Raw genomic sequence first — 23,878 nt, 5'->3', positions numbered from 1 at the left:
GTCAGTCCAAACTTCTGCAGGTTCTGACAAAGTATTTAACAGAACTGCTTGTCTAGAAATGCACAGGTACACTGGGTATTTGTGGTTTAGGTTGTGGGAGGAGGTGGTCAAAGAAGAGAAGGAAGATGAAAGGTATGGAGGAAGGGCTGCCAGTGTCGATAAAAATCAGACTATAATTTTCAAGGTTCCCTGAAAGCATTACTAGAAATAGAGAATGCTCTTGTTTTAGTTGACTCATATCAAACACTGACAGATCATGTTCATATTAATGATACAGTTGATTCCACTTGATATTTCTGATTAATGTTTCTGTTCTGAGAATAGAAATGACAAAAATATATTGTGTTTACTCTGGTTAACTTAAATAAACTTTCAGCTGTAAATTCTTGTTACAAGTGATGTGTTCCACAGATTGCCCTTTCTACAATGCACAGATTACACTGAACTATTGCATTCATTATCATTTGACTTTGCACCAAAACACAGCAAGTATGAAGCTGAAAAGATTATGTACTTAATTTATATGTTTTCTTGAACAGAAATAAAATTCCACCAGCAAAATTTGCCACAGGCCACTCATACATTATGAATCGCACAATGGAAATCCCCTTTATGTACAAATTACTGTTAAATGAATATAATTATGCAGACAAATGATTTATGGATGCTGGGGAGTTGGGGGGGTGGTGGTGGTGGGAAGAAATAGATGTGCTAGTGAGAGAATGTATTAGTGTGCATATTCACAATACTACAGAATTTGGGGAATGGGTAGACTTAACCTACAAAAAACAAACTTAATTTCAGCTGCAAATTCAGAGGGAGGGATTGAGCAAAGCCACTTTTCTCCCACATGGAGCCAGTGGGAAACAACCTCAAGATCAGTAAACATGTGCCTCCTCAGCTCACTTCTGGAGGCTTGGGGGATGGTTGCCTGTCCTTTTTCACCCAGAGATTTGAGCACAATGCAGGGGGAAATAAAAGTGTGCATATTAGTAAAGAGAAAAAAGAATAACTTAGACATATGCATTATACATAGGAGTGAATTCCTGAAACTTTCTGAACTTTTGTTAGTCTCTAAGTACATGATGTTCTATTACCATATCATGTTTATAGCTTGCAATAGTTTATTTCACATCACATGATGAGAAAAGGGAATTGAAAAAAAATTAGAACAACCATTTGGAAGCCAGGGTTGTGATGTTTCAACCCCATTATACACAGTGGTGTTTTCATTTTTTTTAAAGAATACATTACCTGATTTAATGTATAAAAATATAAAAGCTCATTTTCTCTTGAGGCAAATTACAACGATGGATAACTTGAAGCAGAAAAGGAAAAAATGCAAGAAAAGGCCAATCAATTAATATGACTTAAAAAAGTCTTGCAAACTTGAATTCACACCCATGAGCATAACAGCACCTTCTGAGCATTTTAGATATATTACAGTCTTGTAAATAACCTGCTCATCTCCAATAACTTGACAGGAACCAAGTATCTATTCTTGACCTGTTGCTGTAAGTACCCCTGTATCCCTGTAACTACAATTTGCACTCCCCCCCCATCCCTCATGATCAAATTACTAGCTCCCAATACAGCTGACATTTTCCACACAAAATTAAGTAAACAGTGTTTAATCCACCACAAAGTTCGGCAGTCAACACATTACAATAGGGCACCAAATATAACTTAAGATTCACCCTCTCTATCCAGACATCTGACTGCTGTATATCCATTCTTTTTTCTTTCCCTCAAGTCACCCAAATGGACATATAGTAACTAAGCATGAACTAAAATTCAGCAAAATTGGCCGATAAATAATCCAATTACAACAGTCAATATCAATGTGGTCCTGCATCAAATTATCAATTTTACTGTTCAAAAATAACCACAGTGAAATTAAACACTCCATATATATTTGCATTAAAAACACATTTAACTGATGGAATATTTTTGAGACCCTTTAAAACTGTTTGACACAATTATTATTCCTATCAGTAATCTTTGTAAAAGATAAAATAATGAGGTGCTTTAAAAGGATAAAAAATCCATTCCATTTTAGAAATGACTGATTGCAATAATAAAACATGACTGCATTTATTTACATTGCAGGCCCTGATAATTGATCTATTGATTGTGACCATTTAGCCACATATCTGTTGCTTACAAGAAATTTGCAGGACTATCACAAAAAGCATATTAGGAAATCATAACAGAAATAATTTTAGAAGATTCTTCTCGCACAAGATGTCATTTCATCCCTTTCTGTCATGAAAGGAAGACTGTAGAAATTTAAATTGTTTTTGTTAAAATCTTCTCTACAAAGTTATCAAGGCCCAGTATGCAGTCTTAAAATATGCTAACTCTATGCAGTGCCGTAACAAACTGTTCAAAGACAAAACATCATACAAAAGTCTAACTAATGACATCAGTAACATTTATTTCATTTTTCACGTCAGAGGACAAGTAAATTTCCAGTTTTACATGTTCTGTGAACTCAAGATTACTCAATATGTGTACACACACTTCCTAGCTATAAAATCTTAGTTTCTGCTATAAACATTTCCCCAGTATAAATTCCTACATCTATGGTTATAATGGAAACTGTGCTGTAAATAGGTCATGCCATGCTGTAATTACACCCTCCCACCCAATGGTATGGTATCCTAAACTATATTCCTATTCTTTCTTCATTGCGTCTACATTGAGCAATTCTTCATTCTTGGTGATTTCAACTACCACTCAAAATATTTCCAAGTCCTGATCAAAGTGAAATTTCCCTCTCATCTTTTCCCTACTGCCCTCTCCAACTTTTCTTGTGGAAGAGATGAATCGCCTGATCCTTCACTCAGGCATTCAACTACTCTTCTTTGCCTCGTTCTTGTGAGCATTGCAAATGTCTTATTTGTCTCAGGCACCATCTTTCTTCATTTTAAAACTGTAGTCAAAAATCTTTCAAAAATAGACTCCAAACCAATCATTCCTCTCCAAATATTAACCTATCACTATCCTGCCTTTGCACTCTGAAGATTCTGCTATCAGCTACCATCTCTTCCAAAATTCTACCCTCTATATTCCAGCTAACTGATGGATGTGGAAATCAGTTACACCAATAAAAACTAGGCAATGCTTATTTTTATTTTCCTACCATTTTTTTCCTGATTCATGCTTTACTTTTCATATTTCCATGGTGTAAGGACCTTTCACCAGAAGCAGTACAATAAGGAAAATTTGTAATTTATTTAAAATGGCTGTGGAATTTGCAATTCTTTCTAGGAATGTTTGAAAAGGACTTTAAGAGCTTGTATCAATTGTAAAGAGATCAATTGTAATTTTCTTGAAGGAATAATAGTGGTCCATGTGGCCTGTGATTCTAAACCTGGATATACCAACTTGACGGAAGTTAATATATGAAAGCCATGTAGCCAGACACAAAAAAGGAGCTGCAGCAGAGGGTAAAACAAAGAAGGCACATTCACAAGGAACTGTGTGCATGTGCAGTACAGTTTAACAGGTCAAAAAGCTGAAGATAGGGCTAGTGCAGGGCTCGTGAAATGGGCAATTTTACAGCTGCATGTTTTGCCAAAGCAACCAAACTGTTTAATGAGATTTATTAAAGGGTTCAGATAAAGTGTCTCTGGGGGATCTGTACCATTAAGATTGTCATGAGCCTAAAGGAGGTTCTGCAGGAGTATACCAGTTGGGTGATGACCGTCTCCAGGAATCTCAGATGGAATACAGCTGCCAAAAACCCCAACACCTAATCAATTGAATGGGAAAGTGAGAGATCCTACATACCAAAGGCCCAGTTAAAGGACTTTGGAACTGTACAAGGAGTGATGCAGGTGCTTGTGGTTGCATAAGATGTATCTTTGTTGTTTTACCAACTATTTAAAGTGAAATTTACCTTTTTATTTGCAGTACCATTTGCCTGTAAATTCATGTTTAATTTGCATTGGTTCTGATTCATGTTTAAGTTACAAAAAGTGAAATTGCGTTGATAATTTCTTCATTTGGGGGTAATTTGGTAAATTTGGCTTATGGTTCCCCCATGGGGATCATAACAATGATCTAAAGAAACCCAGCAGTAGAAAACTATCTTGTTATTTGGACAAGCATAGTAGATTTTTTTTATGAAAAGGCCAATGATTTCTGAAAAGTAAGCAATTTATTAACCAATACAGCTCAAGAAAGAATGCTACACAGTAGGGCTAACAAAGGATATTGTGCATTTATATGAAGAAAATTGTAGAGAAAATAATCAATTAGTTAATGCCACGCAAATCAAAGGTCACTTAACAGTGCAATGGCAATTCTTTGAGAGAAATTTTCCCAAAAGAAAGATCTACTGCTCTTAGAAATTGCTATACCAAACATTATAACATACAGCATAAAACTTCCAACATGCCTGGTAGATCCTTCAACAGCAGAAATATCTGGGTAGGTCTCACTCACTACCTACTATTTTCTTTTTGAGACTTTAGAGTTGTGCAACTCCCAAGTTATAGAGCACTTAGCTGTACAATAGCAATCTGGGACACACAGGAAATAGGGTTTTATAGGATTTCTGTATAAAAAAATTACAGCAAAATGCTACAGCCCCTTTCAAACATCATTCTAATTAACTGCCACAGAATGCACACTTAATAGGTTACAAAAAATTGCAATGCAACTGCTCCACTCTATCCTGAAAATGCACTGATACTAAACAACATCAGTTGTTGCAGATAATGGAAATGCAATCCTTCTATTTTGAGAGTCAATCAGGACAGAAACTGTCTTGATCCATCCCGTTAATGCACAAGCACTTACTTCTCAATCTCGCTGTTTTTACACGTCTTCTGTGTCTGCACCTCTAGTTTACCACTCTCCCCATTACTTGTTGAGGGCATTTCTGTAAAGAATCAGATATTTCAGTGGATTCAGAGAATTCACTTTCATAAGGACTAAATCTATATTTTTTCAAAATCACAAATCTAACCACCTGAGACAGGGTATTTATACTATCAGGGGTTTTATACATTGTACTCCAAATAAGAAGTGAGTTGAAAATAGCCAAAAGTAATTTTAGTTAGAACCTTTAAAGCCAACGAAGAGAATTTCAGCCCATATTCCTTGCTGGATTTGCATTTGAGTCTAAGGGCTGAAAAGGACAATTTTTTTGCCCACTCTTTTCCCTCCATAATATTCAGTTCATGAAAAAAAGTTACCAAGTACTGTACCATGTAAAGGTAGCATACTTTGTTACATATTATATAAAGGGATAAAATATTAAAGTGCGATATCACAGTAGATTATTTTTTAAAATGCTGTAATTTTAACTTGGCTCAGGTGGTAGCAACCTCTCCCAAGTCAGAAAGTTGACGTTCAAGCCCCATTTCAAGACTTGAAAACATAAACTAACATTTCAATACAGCATCAAGAAAGTGCCACGTTATGAATATACTGAGCCAACACCAAAGTAGATTATCTACGGATTATTTAACTTGCTATTTGTCTGCAAAACTGTTTTCCCGACAAAGCAATAGCAACTACACATCAAAGGCTAATTCCTTTGCTATGAAGCACTGTTACAAATTCCAGTCTTACTCACCCTCTTGGGTTCAAAGGCATCAGTCACTCCTGTAAATGTTTCCCTGCCCTAAATCTAAATATATGACAGGAGCATAAGAATACCCCTTAATGGTCTAAAATGGATATTCGTGCCTTTTGCATGTGGTCCCATGTGCCTCTCCAATCTTTGAAAGGCTGACCAAGAAAACACCTGGTAAAGGTTAAGCCAAATGGAAATTGTAAAGCTGCTTTATGTCACATAATACAAAACTACATCGGTGGGTCATCTTGCTTGGCTTAAACAAAATAATTCCTAATTACCTCCAACATTCTCCTTCTAAAACACAACAAAAGCTTGCCCTCGCAGGTTTCTATTTAAAGACCTGATCAGCTGACTGTGTCTCTACCATTGCTATTTTACACTCCCAATCAAATGGGAGACCTTAAGCTAGACAACACCTGCCAAACACCTAGGGTCAGAACTTTACAACATAATGCATGTAGGTGTGTAGCAATTCCTGATTATTTGCAGTCTTGACGGAAAACCATATCAAAGTCCTTCATATTAGCAATTTTAAGCACCGAAGTCGTCTAAGTGCCATGCTGGGTGGCATAGGCGACTATGTTCTTCCAAACTTTCCGATCACTGCAGCAGCGCATGATCTTATTGGAGAAGTTCTGGTTAAACCAGTCTTTAATGTTGTCTAGCTGCTTCATTTGCTGTCGGTCTATTGCTCTTCTTTCGTTAAGCCTTCCGGCGGTGATTAGACAATCCACCCCTTCTGCAGAGATGACAAGTCTGAAGAACTCCATTTGTCTTCTTTTAATATTATTTAAGAGTGCTCTTGTTCTTCCAGCCTCATTCAGTAGTTCTTCATTCATTCTTTTCTCCACCCAGCTTACCTTGAGGATCCTTCTTAAGCACATTTCAAAGCTGTTGATTTTCTTGTCTTCCTCTTTCCCAAAGCTCCAAGCTTCATATCCATAATCCACTACTGACCAGACATAACTACTTCAGTCCCTTTGTTTAAACTTGTATGAATATACTTTGCTTTAAAACACAACCCTAAATATAACTTATTTTTAAAATCTTTTTTGTGGCAAAAGGGTCAATAAAAATTCCAAAATGCAATGAGTACTTAAGGACCTCATAAAGACAGAAAAACGTGCTAATAAGTTCAAGTTCGCTCTTCTTCACCCAGGCTTTCTTTCTCCAAAATTCCTAATTCATATTAACAGAGAAATCTCTCCCCAGTTACCAACATCAACCCAACATGTCAAATAACAATTTCTGGAGTAAGATCAAGGGTGCCACAAGTAAATTAAACATTCAGGTCTCATATTCTGGTGGCTCACTTACACACATAGCTAAATGGGGATATATCATGCACTATATAATTCCTACTGAAATTGAATCTTCACCTTGTCTAACTACCTACCATCACTCGCCCATTTGGAAAATTCTGGTGTTATTCTGTTGCTCGGGGTTCCACCACTGCAAAAGTAATAATACATCCTGGTTAGAATCATATTTATTAACAGCACTGTATTTTGTTTAGAAATGTAGATTACCACTGCAATTAAGAATCCAAAATTCACACATGGAACAATTATTTTGTGCCAGAGGAAGATTGTGAAGGATTCAAAGCAATGCAGCTAACACATTAACAAATCTTGAGGAGCTAGGGAAAGAGTGAAGGAGCTGATTCACTTCTCACAAGATAAACTGCTGCAGGAGTGAGGGCACAATACAAGTTTTTGATTAATGAAGGATTTCAATGCAATCATTGTGAAGAATAGAAAGTTGACTATAAACTGGGGAACCAGAATGTGAGGAATAAACTGTTTAATCAATGTAGCTCAGTTAAAGCACTCAAAAAGGAAATGGACAGATTACCACATTAACAGAGAATTAGCAAAGATTCTGGGAAATGAAAATAGTCCAAGACCTCCCAATACACAAACCCAATCAATGGAAAAATAGATCCTGGAGGCAGCAATGCAAAGATCGAATTAACAATCAAAAATACAGTTTCTGAATCACAAGGAACTCAGTAAACTTATTAAAATTACTAGCAATTTGGTGAGAGTTAATAGTTCAATAAAAACCCAAATTACATGAAATGGTGAGTCTTAATCACAGAGGTCAAGAATAAAAGATATCCTCCACACAGCAAGATATTCCCTTCTCGTTTTCATATATTTAAAAGTAGCATCTTAGTTTCATTTTAAACTCAAACCTCAGATGAGGAATTCTGAACGATGCATTACTTCCATTTCACATACTAATTCTTCCTATGGTTTCTGACTGAGAACAATAATATAGCATTGATTAATAGTGAATTACAAGCACACCTATTAAGAACTGAACTGAGACTACACCAAATTCATTTCACGAGACCCAGACAGAGGTGGTGCTCATTCTGTCTGTTCTGCATCAAGCCTAATGCCACAGAAGTAAAAGGTTAGGCATTTTGACTATGCTTCCAGCACCAAAAATTCAGATTATTTTAAAAAATAATTGGAATGGGGAAAAATAGCATTTTTGAGCCAAAAATCACTAATACAGACCTTAAAGAGGATTACATGACCAGATTTATACTGTAAAGAAACAAGGCAAGTGCTGCAATAAGTTTCTACTTACTTTAGCACAGCACCTCGAAGTGCCTCCCTCTCTTTGGCCTCCCCTGGTTCTTCTCCAGTGCAAGGTATAATGTCTGCCTCTGTGTACCTGTTAATACAGTTAAGGAAATAACCAAGCTACAAAAGGAAATCAACTGAACTCGATTATATTTCATCTCCATACAGAGAAACCTCCCTGTTACCCTCAAAATTAGCCTTGGTAAGCTGGTATTTATTTGGTTCTATCTCTGGGAAGTATATTTCATGTCAATGCTTTCTGAGTTATGATCGTAACACAAATCCTGCAGTCATGGTTACAGCAGCAAAGATAAGATTGATGGCGACTTGGAAAAGCAACAATTCAGTTCAACATGAAATTATTTTCAGATCTGTCATTTCAATTTCAACTACAATAGATAATTTACTGGAATATGTTGGCATTTACATTACGCATCAACATTTTCAGCCCCCAAGTTGGTCACCATGCCCTTTTGAGCTGGTACTTAAATATCACTAGACAGGAGCATCTGAGGCTCTCTACTCAATATTAGGTATTGTGATAACATGCAGGTGCACCACACTATTAGCTGAAGTATTATTGATTACTTATTTAAACATGAATATACTTTTGAAAAAAGAGATTCTTCAGAAAGCAGTTAGCAAAAGGAGACTATCTGAAATCACTGCAAACCCATGATTATCTGACAGAACAAAAGAATCAAATCACGCAGTTATTAATCAAAAAAGGATGCTGTGGTTTCCCATATTCCAGGGTGTCATCTCCATCCACATCAAGATCTGCATCACTGTCGTGATTCTCTTTACTGCTGCAGGTGACAAAGCCAGATCCTATGTTGAAAAGGAGAAAAAAGCTTGTCATTAAAAATCCTTTAATTTCCATCTTCTTGCACTTAATTCATTCTCCCTCACAATTTAAAAAAAAGAAATAGAAACATTTTTCATTCTATCCACATTACTTTCTTAAGACTTTTTAAGCATATAACCAAGAACAGTGGCCCAGTTAAGTTTGAAATGGGGTAGAGATAAGAACTGCTATGAGAGAAGGCAAGATAAAAATGAAAGAACAGCCGCAGGTGCTGGCATGTTGTTGTGGTACCAAGTATGCAGTGGTGGAATCTGTCAGCTTGTTTTTACTGGCAAGACTACATATGCTTCAGAATTGATCTGGATCTGAAGCAACTGCTTCTCCTGAATTTCAATGATGCATAGTTAACCCTGAAATTCTGCATTATTCTCATTGAAACAAACAAGGGTCTTATAGAACCATAGAAAAGTTATGGCACAGAAAGAGGCCATTCAGCCCATTGTGTCTGCACCAGCCATAAAAAGAAAAAAATAAACTGGTCACTCATTTTTAATCCCACTTTCGAGCACCTGGTCCATAGCCGTGCAGGTTACAGCACTTCAGGTGCCTTTTAAATGAGCTGAGCATTTCAGCCTCAACCACTAACTTAGGCCGTGAATTTGAGACGCCACCCTCTGGGTGAAAATGTTTTTCCTCGTGTCCCCTCTAATCCTTCTACCAATCACCTTAAATCTAGGCCCTCTGGTAATTGACCCCTTAGCTCAGGGAAACAAGTCTTTCCTGTCTACCCTATCTGGGCCCCTCATGATTTTGTACACCTCAATTAGGTCACCTGCAGCCTTCTCTGTTATAAGGAAAACAACCCGAGCCTATCCAATTTTCCTTCATAGCTGCAATTTTCAAGTCCTGGCAACATTCTTGTAAGTCTCCTCTGCACTCTCTCCAGAGCAATTAGGTCCTTCCTGTAATATGGTGACCAGAACTGTACACAATATTCCAGCTGTGGCCTAACCAGCATTTTATACAGTTACAGCATTACATCCCTCTTTTTGTATTCAATACCTCATCCAATAAAGGAAAGCATTCTATATGCTTTCTTGACCACCTTATCCACCTGTCCTGCCCCCTTCAGGGGGCTTGTGGACATGCACTCCAAGGTTTTTCACTTCCTCTACCTATCTTCCCATTTATTGAGTGTTGCCTAGCTTTGTTTGCCCTCCCCAAATGCATTATTTCACACTTCTCTGGATTGAATTCCATTTGCCACTTTTCCACCCATCAACCAAACCATTGATATCATTCTGGAGGCAACAGCTAAGCTCTTCACAATCAACTATGTGGCCAATTTTTGTGTTGTCTGCAAATTACCCAATTATGTCTCCCACATTTAAATCCAAATCATTAACATATACGGCAAACAGCAAAGGCCCCAACACTGAGCCCTGTGACACCAGTGGAAACTGCTTTCCACTCGCATAAACAGCCAATTTTGGATCCAACTCGCCACCTTCCCCTGCATCTCATGGAATTTCACTTTCCTGACCAGTGTGCCATCTGGGACCTTGGCAAGTGCCTTACTGAAATCCATGTAGACAACATCCACTGCAATACCATCAATCCACCCGTTACTTCCTCAAAACATTCTATTGTGTTAGTAAGGCATGATCTTCCTCTAACAAAACCATGCTGACTATCCCTGATCAATCAGTGCCTTTCTAAGTGACAGTTCATCCTGTCTCTCAGAATTGATTACAATAATTTGCCTACCACTGAAGTCAGACTGACCTGCCTATAACTCTCGCACCCTTTTTAAATATTGGTACAATGTTCGCAGACCTCCAATTCTCTGGTACCTCGCCTGTACCTACTGAGTATTGGAAAATGATCCCCAGAATATCCGCTATTTCCTCCCTGGCTTCCTTCAACAGCCTGGGATACAATCCATTTGGCACTGATGATTTATCCACCTTCAAGGATGCCAGTCCCTCCAGTACTTCCTCTCTCATTATGCTTATTGTATGTAATATTTCACACTCTTCCTCTTTACCTAGAATGTCTGCATCATCCCTCTCCTTAATGAAGACAGAGACACAGTACTCATTGAGAACCCTGCCGACATCTTCAGCCCAAGTTACCATGTACATTGCTGACAGGCCCTACCCTTTCCTTCATTATCCTCTTTATTTATCCCTTTATTTCAAACTTCAATTTGCCTTGGAATTTTTTGCAAAATATCTAGATATGTATGGACATGCGTAGGCTTAGTGTTCGTACATATGCAGCTCCTGAATTCCAAATTACAGACTTCCCACTTCAGCCATAAAGGATGTGCCATGAGAAACTCTCTAAAACAAAAAAACAATTTCTTCATTTTGTTCAGATGCCCAATTGAATAAAATTCTTGCAGATTTAATTTCTGACCTTTTAAATGCAGTCTATTTAAACCTGTCTTTTTAACCTTCAACCACCACAAATAGCAAACAGCTAAGACACGGGTCATTTAGTGAAAAAAAACAAAGTAATGCAGCAGTTCCTTGTTTCTTCGACATTCTTTCACAGAATGTGACAAGTAATTCAGGCGCCGATCTTGACTGACACCTCTATAAGTCCCTGACACTACCGGAGACAAACTTCCCCATCAATCACGCTCTACCTATCAGGACTACTTAACCAGCTTCTGAACTGCTGAGAGGAAGCAAAAGGCCTATGCTGCAGTAACCCAATCCAGTCCCGTCAAATATATCCCAAATCCCAGTAGGCCAAGGCTTCAGCCCAACTAATTAACATTAAGTGTTGAAAGAGAGGGGAAAATGGAATTTCCAAGTGCTGAGTTGTTAATAAGCCTTAAATTTTATAAATGTGAGTTACCCCAAAAGACAACACAACTAATAATGTAAGGCCCTGACTGCTAACCCAAAAGAAAATCACTGTTAATTTAATCAATTGATCAGTCCATTGATTTGAAGTCAAGATGGCTAGTTAACCATGCAGAGCAAAAACCCACGATTGCACGACCGCAGAAAGCTGTCATTGATTTTTCCACCTGCCACTCAGTGCACATCCTGAATAGAATTGCAACTTTGTGCAAAGGGGAGCTAGGGGTTTCAAAGTTAAATTAGTTACAGATGCAATCAGGGTGTCTTCTGTAAACTCTATTGATTGAACAGCTGACAGTCCAACACGAACAACTCAGCTAGTCAATCGCCTCAGATGTCACCTGCCACTTTGCTGAATAGTTGACAATGCAATTATCTGGTGTGGAGGTAAGAAGTTGCGTGTGTCAAATACAGTTAGCCGCCATCAGATGCTGCTCAAAAGGCCCATAAAATGTGTGTATTTATATGCATGCAAGCTGCGTGTTTTGCGAGATCTACACGATGCCATTTACTTTCAAACTAGAATACAGAGATGTCTGAAAGAGACAATGTTAGGAGAAAGTTTAGGCAAGGCCATTCGGGCTAAGGATAGATAACATAAAATTTGAAAAAAAAGACAATAAGGTCATAGCCAATCATATTTGGACTGGAAGGAAATCAGTATTTATAAAGGCCGAATTTCAACACTTGAAATTATTTAATGACTGAGCATCCATTATCCATCCCTTCTTGTGTTGATAATTATTGAAGCCTGTATTAGCAAGGGTATGCACTACAGTGATCACAGCTTTGATGAAAGGTCATTAACTTGAAACATTAACTCTGTTTCTCTCTCCACAGATCTGACTGGCTTGCTGAATATCTCCAGCATTTTCTGTTCTTATTTCAAAAATCTACTTACTTATGGAGCAGTGCAACAAAAATGAAAGCCGCTGAGGTTTCTTTTCTTTATTCATGGGATGTGAGCATCACTGGGAAGGCCAGCATTTATCGCCCATCCATAAATGCCCCCAAGGTGATGAGACACCTTCTTAAACTGCTGCTGACCATGTGGTGTAGGTATGCCCACAGTGCTATAAGGGCGGGAGTTCCATGATTTTACCCTGTGACAGTGCAGGAACGATGAGGTATTTCCAAGTCAGGATGATGCATGACTTGGATGGGAATCTGCACGTGGTGGTATGCCTATGTGACTGCTGCCCTTGTTCTCCTCAGGTGGTAAAGGTCACGGGTTTGGAAGATGCTTTCAAAGGAGCCTTGGCGAGTTGCTGCAGCACACATTGTGCCAATGGTAAAGGGAATGAATATTTAAGGTACTAGATGGTGTGCCGATTAAGCAGACTGCTTTGGCTTGGATGGTGTCTGACTGGTCCAATTAAGGTTCTAGTCAATAGTGATGTTGATTGTGGGGGAATCAGCGACAGTAACACTGTTGAACATCAGGGGGAGACTGTTAGATTCTCCCTTGTTGGAGATGGTCATTGCCTGGCACTTGTGTATTGCAAATGTTACTTGTCACTCATCAGCCCAAACCTGAATGTTGTCCATGTCTTGCTGCATGGAGGTATGGAATGCTTCAGTATACGAAGAGTCACGAATGGGTCTGAACACTGTGGCATCATCAGCAAATACCCCCACTTTTACCTTATGCTGGAGGGAAGGTCATTGATGAAGCATGGTTGGCCCTAGGACACTGCCCTGAGGAACTCCTGCAATGATATCCTGGGCTGAGTTGAGTGGCATTCAACAACCACAAGCATCTTCCTTTGTGTTCGAAATGATACCAGCCACTGGAGAGTTTATCCCCCAATTCCCATTGACTTCAATTTTGCTAATGCTCCTTAAGTCAAAGCTGCCTTGATGCCAAGGGCAATCACTCCAATTTCACCTCTGGAATGTAGCTCTTTTCTCCATGTTTGCACCAAGGCTGTAATGAGGTCTGCAGCCAAATGGCCCTGGCAGAACCCAAACTGAGCACTGGTGAGAAGGTTATGCCGAATAATTGCTGATTGATGACTTCGTCAATGACACCTTCTATCATTTTGCTGATGACTGTGTCTAAATTGATGGGGCAGTAATTGGTTAGATTGAGTTTGCCCTGTTTTTTGTGGGCCTAGACAATTTTCCACATTGTTGGGTAGATGCCAGTGTTGTAGTTGTTTTGGAAACAACTTAGGGTCACAGCTTGTTGTAGAGCACAAGCCATCAGTGCTACAGTCAGGGTATCGTCAGGGCCATAGTATTTGCTGTATTCAGTACCTTCAGCTGTTTCTTGATATCGCAGAGTGAATTGAATTAGTTGAAAATTGACATAGGTGATGCTAGGAACCTCAGGAGCAGTATAGATGGATCATCCACTCGGCACTTACAGAATCATAGAATGATTACAGAACAGAAAGAGGCCATTTGGCCCATCATGCCCATGCCAGCTCTCTGCAAAAGCTACTCAATTAGCTCCACTTCCCCCGCCTTTCCCTGTAACCCTGCAATTCTTTTCTCTTTAGATAATTATCCAATAGGTTTTTAGCAACCACAATTTAATCTGCCTCCACTACACTTTCAGGCGGGGCATTCCAAATGCTTACCACTCACCGCGTAAACACTTTTCCTCATGTTGCCTTTGGTTCTTTTGCTATTCACCTTAAAACAGTGTCTTTTCATTCTCAACCTTTCCGCCAATTGGAACAGTTTTTCCCTATCTACATTGTCCAGACCGCCCATGATTTTGAGCACCTGTATCAAATCTCCTCTCTTCTTTGCTCTTAAACAGCCCTAGGTTCTTGAAGTCTATCACTATCCTCTTTACAGTTCACAATACTTTCACGTTTTGTGTCATCCGCAAATTTTGAAATTACATGCTGCACATCCAAATCTAGGCCATTAATATAGATCAAAAAAAGCAGTGGTCCTAATATGGATCCCTGGGAATTCCACGATATACCTTCCTCTAGTCTGAAAAACAGACTTTCACTATGTTTTGTTTTCTGTCACTCAGCCAACTTCATAACCATGCTGCCATATCTAGCTGAATGTGGTTGCAAATACTTGCGCCTTGTTATTTGCACTAACACTCTGGCTACCCCATCATGGGTGGGAATGTTTGTGAAGCGTCCTCCCCAAGTAGTCGTTTAATTGTCTACCACCATTCATGACTGGATGTGATGGGACTGCAGAGCTTTGATCTGATCTGTTGTTTATGGGATCACTAAGCTCTGTCTACAGCATGCTGCTTCCACTCTTTGGCATCCTTGTCGTCCTATGCTGTAGCTTCACCACGCTGGCACCTCATTTTTAGGTATGTCTGGTCCTGCTTCAGATACGCTTCCCTACACTCCTCATTTGAGCCAGAGTTGGTCCCCTGGCTGGATCTTAATGATAGAGGCCACAAGGGTACAGATGAGGGTTGAGTACAATTCTGCTGCTGGTGGCCCACAGCACCTCATGGTTGCTCAGCATTCAGCTGCTGGATCTGTTCTGAATCGAATTAATTTAGCACCATGTAGTGTCACACAATACGATGGACGATATCCTCAGTGTGAAGATAGAACTTTCTCTCTTGAAAGACTGTACAGTGGTCACTCTTACCATTACTGTCGTGGACAGATGCATCTGCGACAAGTTGATTGGGGAGGACTAGGTAGAGTTTTTCCTTTTTGTTGCTTCTCTCCCCACCTGCTGCAGGCCTTATCCAGCAGGTATATCCTTTAAGACTCTGCCAGCTGTCAGTAGCGATGCTATCGAGCTGGGCAACACAAAAGGATCATTTCTACGTTCAAGTGCTCCAAAATCATTCTCACAGCAAGGATGATTATCAGTAGCACAGAATTTGTGATCTTAGTTGCTCGTGACTACTGTCCGCCACAGTCACAAAACCACAAGGCGAGGGAACAGAGTGAGGGTCGGTGGGGTTTTACATCAATAAAGATATCATATCTTGAAACTAATCTGTAAAGTAATATACAAATGGTTCACTGTTCCAGGCCACTGCAGTATACCTGAGCTTCAAGAAAAATAAAAAGCTACTCAGTCCACCCACTGAATCTGCTTCTTCCAGCATTCAATGTGAATGGTTCTAAATTCACTGATTCTCCTGTAGGAGTAAATATCTCAGGTAAGATCTCAATGAAAACTTTGAAATTCCACCCAAACTTTTTAAGTCAATTTAGTTAAGGAATAACCTCATGATCAGGTAAAATTATAATTTTTATTCAAACCCAACCCGATCCATTCTTCAAATAATATTCATGATTCCAAGAACACTTGGAGGAACTGTATTCCATAAGCTATTCCACAGCAACCCAAGGACTATTTTATCTGTGCCTAAATACAGATTTATTAATTGCAGCCCAAAGCTGAAAAAGTATCGTTGCACCACTTATAAATATAGCCATTTTTACTTGGAACAATAACAATGGGCCGAATCACCATCCTCCTCCAGATAGCTGTTTAAATGTCCACCACCATTCATGACTGATGTGACAGGATTGTAGAGCTTTGATCTGATCTGTTGGTTGTGGGATTGATTAGCTCTGTATGCTTCATGCTGCTTCTATTCTTTGGCATCCACATCATCAGGTTGGTGCCTCACTTTTAGATATGCCTGGTCCTGCTCCTGGCATGCTCTCCTACACTCCGCATTGAACCAGAATTCCTAATTACTTGTCTTGTACTGGAGCTTGACATCTCTTGCACGAACTTCCAAACCAGGCCTCCTCAGAAATGTGGAGCGTACTCTATTCGGGAGTCCTCGGTTCATAGTATAGGAGTGTCGGGGAAAACCAAGCACGCCCCTTTTTTTACAGCACTAGTCGCCATATTTCATTAAGTTTAAACGTCAAGGCCATTTTGACCAGCTATGGAAAGAAGTGGGTAAAATAAGCTGGTGAGGGGATAGGGTGTGTCAGGGGTGTAGTGAGGTGGGGGGGGCAGTGTCAGGAGTTGTAATCGGTTGGAAGGGGTAATAGGGGGTAGTCCGGGGGGGTTTCAGTGGGGAGCTGGGTGGTCAGTAGTATAGGTACCCAGGAGTTAGAATTGGTTTTAAATCCTTCTACCTTTTCCTGGAAAACTATTCTACTAAGTAAATCGAAACCATCCGAAGTCTCTGACTTCAACTCAGTTTTGGAGGGTTCCTGACACAGCAGGTAATTGCCCTTCGAAGTCCAAACTTCCGGGACAATTCCCATGTAGTCAGCGTATGGGAACTTCTAAGGGGTCCCCCAGCGCATCTTGTGCGGTATGGTCATCCAGAGAAGAGAAGTTCTGGGCCAATGTTGGAAAATCATCCAAAGTATCAGCTCTAGTTTTCAGTCCAATTAAAATGTGGCATCCATGCTAAGAAATGGAAATAAGCCTAAATAAAGCATTATTTAAGTAATGTTTAAGGAAGGAGGAAAGATTGTCAATCAACATCTGTATATCTGTATAATTTAATTTTAAGCGCTACAACTAAACTTCGATTTAAACTGGTGACGTACGGTGAGTTCCATTCCACTAACACTCATGTCCACTGACCTTCACTGGCTCCTGGTCATGCAATGTCTTGATGTTAAAATTCCCATCCTTGTTTTCAAATCCCTCACCCTTCCCCATCTCTGTAATCTCCTCCAGCCCCAGAACCCACCTGTATTCCTCTAATTCTGGCCTCTAGTGCACCTCCAATTTCAATCACTGCACCAATGGTGGCCGTACCATCAGTTGCCTAGGCCCCAAACTCTGGAATACGCTCCCTAAACGCCTCTGCCTCATTACCTTGCTTTTCTTCTTTAAGAAGCTACTTAAAACCTTTCTCTTTGATCAAGCTTTTAGCCATCTGATTTAATATATCCTTATGTGGCTCAGTGCCAATACTTTGGTCATAACGCTCCTGTGAAGTGCTTCAGGGCGTTTTATTACATTAAAGGAACTGGATGAATCGGAGTTCTTGTTGTTGATCTGGAGATAGGGTTCAATCAACCAACTTACATTTTACCCACTGAGAAGTATCACTCAAATCGAGTTTGAAGGCTTGTATTTAACAGTTTTGTGTTCAGTGAAGTGAGGGGTGGTAATATTAGGGATTGGAACACTTTCTATTTCAAGCACTTACTGTCATCATGGAGCACTGCCCCAGATGCAGACTAAACCATCCTCTACTCTGCCCCAAGCATGTCAAGCGGCCCCAACCTCAGAATCCTCTGCAGTACCAGTGACCCATTTTGCCCCCATTTTCCTCACCAGTCTTAAGCCCGTCAGTGACATTATACATTAAAGCAGAATAGAGGCAACTTTGTCTGTAAGCCCACCCCCACATGGAACTGGATTCAGATTACCCAAACTTGTGAGACACAGAACCCTTACAGGCAAATGTATTAAAGGTTATGGAACCAAGGGGTAGATGAAGCTACAATAAAGATCAGCGAAGATTCAACTAAATGGCAGAACAAGCTCCAGGTGCTGAATGGCCAACTCCTGTTCCTATGCTCCTACCCAAGGGTTGGAAGTTCAATGTCTAACTCATTGCACTGCCAAGTTCTCAGCCTTGCATGTATAAAGCACTTTTCACATCTTTCATCACAAAGCACTTCATGCAGAAAGAGATTACCAAGAACGTTAAGTAGCCAAATGCAAAATACTGCAGACCTGGATTTCACAAAGGGCAATGAGGAGGGAAAAAAAGTTAGCCAGCGTACCAAAAGAAAAGCCTGTTTTTCTTTGAATCATCATAGGATCCCTAACATCTACGAAGGATTTTTGTAAAACTCCATTCCTATCTAAGCTGAAGGATAGCACCTCCAGCAATGCATTGCTCTCTCAGGACTGCAGTGAAAGTGGTGTCCTAGTTCATGTGCTCAAGTTCTAGAATAAGTCTTAAACCAGCAAACTTTTGAATTCTGCCAAATAAAGTGAGCAATACTGTTCTACTGTGGCTAAACATAAATAGTCCATCTTAAGCTGCTCTCATGAAGTCAAGTAAACAGAAAAAATTGCACGTTAAAAATTTTAATAATTTATAGTAGGCAGGTCCAAGTATAGGCTCCTAGTATCCATCATCCCATTCAATTATTTTGCATTATACATTACACCGGGAATTTTGCATTTAGCCTGTCTTTCTCTTGCAGATATCTGGAACCTTTAATGTGTATCTGAAAAGATTCCTGGTTTCTCTCTCCCTTTGCACATGTATCACTCAATAATTCAGTACTGACTCTACATTAGCTCACTCTGAGCTCCATGCTTCAAAATCACCCACTGAAATCAAAGCAACAAGAGATAGCAAGGCATTGTCAAGACTTCAATTTTAGCACTCTGCCCACTATTTCATAAAAGGAACTGGACTTTGCACTGATGCATAATGTGTCATTTTTCTTCTAACTCAATCTACACAGCTCAGGTTTTCTCAACTAGCAGCACAAGCAAGAGTCAATACACCTCAACATGGAAGATTTACTCTGCCTGCTATTTACAACACTAACTATATCATAAAGATTCTCTACTTATGCTATTTCAGCAAAAGCAATCAAAGTGTTTTAATTTACAATTTAATTAGAAATGACAATAAGAAATCTTCCCATTATGATTACATCAAAATCTCCCTCCCTCCATCACACCCCCACCCCAACAAACCTGCATATGGGAAATCTCAAACCATCAGCAGGAGGCTTCTAAAACAATTCTAATAGATTATGGTGTTACCTAGTCAACCACAGAAGCCACTTAACATCATTTATGTACTTTACACTTTCAATATTAAACCACACACAGTGAAGGAAGCAAACTAAGCAAAGTCAAAATTATGTTCAGCCTTTTAAGTTTCAATTTTAAAACTGAATGTTAGAATAAACATAGGCCTGCTCAAACCTTGACTGTTAAAATAATTGCTATCCTGTATTCAGGGGTTAACATTCAGCTTGTAAACTGCAAGTCACTGGTCTATTTTATGGGGCTTCAGCAAGTTTTTCCATTTTGTTCTGAACATGAAATTTGAAGCAATTTCCTTATAAACTTCAACCATTTTCAAATCTGCACAATGGAGTAGCACTATTTCAAAATGCCCAGCAGAGATCTGTACAACATTCTTGCCCAACCTCACCACCACCCACTAGCCACCACCCCCTCCCCCCCAACCGCCAACCCCTTTCTATCTCTCTCTGAAGTTGTCCGGACAGTTTTCCTTACCTCGCGTTATCACTTGCTTTAAACAGACTTGGCAGGCAATCTAATCCTCCCTGAAAAGGTCAGTGCCATTTTAACTGCCTTTCAATCACATTATGCATGGTGCAGCACGCGTTCTCTGCGATGCCTCCAGCTCTTGTCTAGACTGGATCAATACCTGAGCGATATCACTAGAGGAATGACACATGATGCCAATCGACCCGAAATCCCTAAATGGAACTGAACAGAAGGGAACAACTGGCCGCCTCTGACCTATCGCTACCTAATCTACTTAGTCCCATCTGCTCAGGCCGAAATAACAACCGAAGATTTCCTCAGTCAGTGGTTTGCAGCGAGTTGGGACTTGCTCAGGCAGAACAAGCCCCCCTCCCCTCAGCTTTGAAGTCACATTACAAAGCAGGTATGAAAGCACAGTTTCAAACATTTTCTGATGCCATCATTACTTTCTTATCTCCTTGCTCATTCCACAGTTACTATAGCTTCATCTACAGCGTGTCAATAGTCTGCTATCTGTGAGCAGCCTCAGTTAGTTACTGTTCAAAGTCACTTTCCTTAAACTGCTGTGAATCATTTAAAGATGATAGTGGTTTAGGCTGAACCAATTCAATTTTTAGGTTAATGGATTTATTTATTTTTACTAAGGTTCATGATATACCAAATAAAAACAGTTTTTATGAAAAGACTTTGTAAACGAAGACAAAGATTTGGGATTTCACTTCTGTTATAAATTATTGATATTTACTAAGTGCCTCGATGGTCTCAAAACTACAATTTTATTAAAAACTATACAAAAAGAGAATAATGGAATGGTACATGACCAAGACCAAGAAATGCTGATCAGTCCACATACCTAAATCATAACTGAAAAAAAATGCAACACCACATCATCTCTCTTACTCCCTTCAATGTTACTTTTTGTCAAAAACTGTTCAGCCTCTCATATGAAGAATAACCACTTGGCTGTGGAATTTTAAAAGCTGCTTGTGGAACCAGGTCTAGTAGGCAGTTAATGCCTTAAGTAAAGGTGGAGTGAAAACAAAAGTCAGTGAATTTAGTTCCAAACTAAATTAAAATTCAGAAGAGCTAGCTTTGATGCACTTTTCTTCCAATCACAAGCTGATGGATTTTGTTCTTTGTACTTAAAGCAGAATCAATAACGAGCAACAGAGGGCTGTTGTCATTGGTACTATGTAAGCAACCCTAAAAAGGGTGCTGAATTGTGATCAAAGATCCATACAAATATTTTCTGTGAAACTCCCTCACTCAAAACCTCCGCCATTCCTCAAAGGGAGAGCTCACACTAAAGTCCTAAAGTGCAATCACAAACTCAAAATTCCAAACATAGCATACAGGGGTGCCACTGGGATTGACCATAAGATTATGTAGCTTCATTTCTCGAACAGGTTACAAAACAATGTTACATGGAATATGGACAATTTTCATGGAACTCACCAAGGCTCCTAGACAGCACCTTTCAAACCCAGAGCCACTTCCATCTGGGAGGATAAGGGCAGCAGGCACATGGGAACACCGCCAACTGGAAGTTCCCCTCCAAGCCACTCGCCATCCTGACTTGGAAATATATCAGCATTCCTTCATTGTCACTGGGTCAAAATCCTGGAACTCCCTTCCTAACTGCACTGTGGGTATATCCACGCCACAGGGACTGCAGTGGTTCAAGAAGGCAGCTCACCACCACCTTCTCAAAGGCAAACAGGGATGGGCAATAAATGCTAGCCTAGCCAGTGACACCCACATATCATGAATGAATGAAATAAAAAATATATATTCAAAAGGATTAAAATGTTCTGGTTCCACATTTATTACGCCCTTGAAAGAAACTAATACATTTTAACAGTGAACACTATGAAGTAGTTCCTTGAAGATTTTGCGAAGCGAATATTCTCTCCCTTTCAAGCTAGTACGAACACAGACTTGTTCTTCAACTGACATGACAGGCCCAGCTGTGAAGCACAGCTGACAGAAACTCTGAAGCTTTCATTAGAAAAACGGTACAAATTGATCACAGCCCTTGTACCTGCAATCCCCCCGGCAGCTCCCACTAGACACAGCTTTTTCAATATTTTATAACTTTTGAAATGAGACACTGTGCTCCTTGCCCTACCTCATTTAGGTAAAACAAGGGAGATAACGGGGAATTTTGTTTGACAAGCTCTCATTTTTCAGCTCTTCTGCCCTCAGTGAGCTAGAAGCAAAGCCCTGCTAAAATTACATTCCCCAGGACTGGTCAAGTAAAGGTCAAATATTAGCGATGAGCAAATGGCTTAGATTTGACAGATTTCCTTAAAGGGAATTTACCATCAGCTTTTTAGTCTTTCGCCCAGCTTTCTACAGACTAAAACCTTACAGTTTTGCAGTATCTACAAAAACATTAAGTAGCTTGTTTAAGTCCAATTGACCTTTGGATAAAGAAAGAAATAAATGCACACTATAGACACGCAATATATTTCTTAAATGTAGGGAAATAATTACACGTCACCATAGGTCCATCGACCCCCAGAGCTACCTTGACTACACTTCCTCCCATTCAGCTTCCTGTAAGGGTTCTATTACATTCCGGGAAAAAAAAACAAAAAATGCTGGACAAACTCAGCAGGTCTGACAGCATCAAGTCCAGACTCGAAACGTTAACTCTGTTTCTCTCTTCACAGGTGCTGTCAGACCTGAGTTTTTCCAGCATTTTTTGTTTTTGTTTCAGATTTCCAGCATCCGCAGTATTTTGCCTTTATCTTCTATTACATTCTCCCAGTTTCTCCATCACACTTGTTCTGGACGATGCCATCTTCTATACCAGTACTTCCATTAAGACTTCCTTTTTCTTCAACCAAGGATTCTCCTGCCCCATAGTTGATCTTGACGTGTCTGTTCCATTTCCTAGCTTGCACTCTCATCCATTCCTCTGCTTCCCAGCATGAAAAGGCTTCCCTTGTCCTCAACTTCTACCTCACCAGCATCCACATTCCACAAATGATCCTCTGCTGATGATTCCACCCAGAGCTTCTTTCCCTCCCCTTCTAGCATTCCAAAGGGGGCAATCCTTCGGCGACACCCTGGTCCAAACCTCAATCAATCACCCAAAACACCCTCTCCCCTTCCCAAGCACCTTCCCATGCAAGCATAGCAAATACTTCCTCCTCTCTTCCCATCATCCAGGACCCCAAAACTCCTTCCAGGTGAAACAACGATTTTGTCGTACTTCTTTCAGTGTAGTATACTGTAATCATTGCTCACAAGACATTCTTCTTTACACTGGAGAGGCCAAATGCAGTTTGGATGACTGATTTGTGAACGCCTCCATTCAGTCTGCAAGCATGAATCCTAACTTCTGGTCACTTGTCATTTTAATTCTTCACTCTAATTAGAGTGGCCTCTGTTCGTTGGTCTCCATTTTCTCTGGCTCTCTTCTCGATCAGCTGAGATTTTCATTTATGCTCGCCTCTCATCATCAAGTCATAATGGCTCAGAAGGAGGCCATTCAGCCCATCAAGTCTATTCTGACACTGTTGAGCAATCTAGTCAGTGCAATTCCACCACTCTATCCCCATAGCCCTACAAATTAATTTCCTTCAAGTGCCCATCCAATTTCCTTTTGAAATCATTGTCTCCATTTGCCCTACCCTCATAGGCAGCAAGCTCCAGTGGCATGATTTGTTCTGAAAGAAGGGGCAGAATTTTACACTCGGCGTGCGGGTGCGCATCCGACATGCCAGAATGTAAAATGACGCACGATGACATTGGGCCTGTGTTCTGACATCATTGCGAACTCACACGATATTTTGTTTGGCAGGCGTGCATCGGAGTCAGCTGCGCACCCGCCGATAATTGAAAGGCC

At 39.9% G+C, this 23,878-nt stretch overlaps 1 protein-coding gene across 2 annotated transcripts in view; it reads right to left on the bottom strand.

The window, feature by feature from the left end:
• Positions 1 to 23,878, bottom strand: part of rnf220a (ring finger protein 220a) — a 510,657-nt gene that overhangs the window by 87,352 nt on the left and 399,427 nt on the right. For both annotated transcript variants that reach the window (XM_041208059.1, XM_041208057.1), the window contains 4 exons: positions 8,925 to 9,021; positions 8,195 to 8,281; positions 6,990 to 7,045; positions 4,810 to 4,891 (listed from right to left, as the gene is read on the bottom strand). In XM_041208059.1, coding sequence (XP_041063993.1) covers positions 4,810 to 4,891; positions 6,990 to 7,045; positions 8,195 to 8,281; positions 8,925 to 9,021 — 322 coding nt within the window. The remainder of the gene's footprint in view (positions 1 to 4,809; positions 4,892 to 6,989; positions 7,046 to 8,194; positions 8,282 to 8,924; positions 9,022 to 23,878) is intronic.

Source organism: Carcharodon carcharias, chromosome 16 (assembly GCF_017639515.1).
Source record: "Carcharodon carcharias isolate sCarCar2 chromosome 16, sCarCar2.pri, whole genome shotgun sequence".
NCBI lineage: Eukaryota > Metazoa > Chordata > Chondrichthyes > Lamniformes > Lamnidae > Carcharodon > Carcharodon carcharias.
The sequence above is the reverse complement of the archived record's forward strand: the minus strand, read 5'-3'. Positions and strand labels throughout refer to the sequence as shown.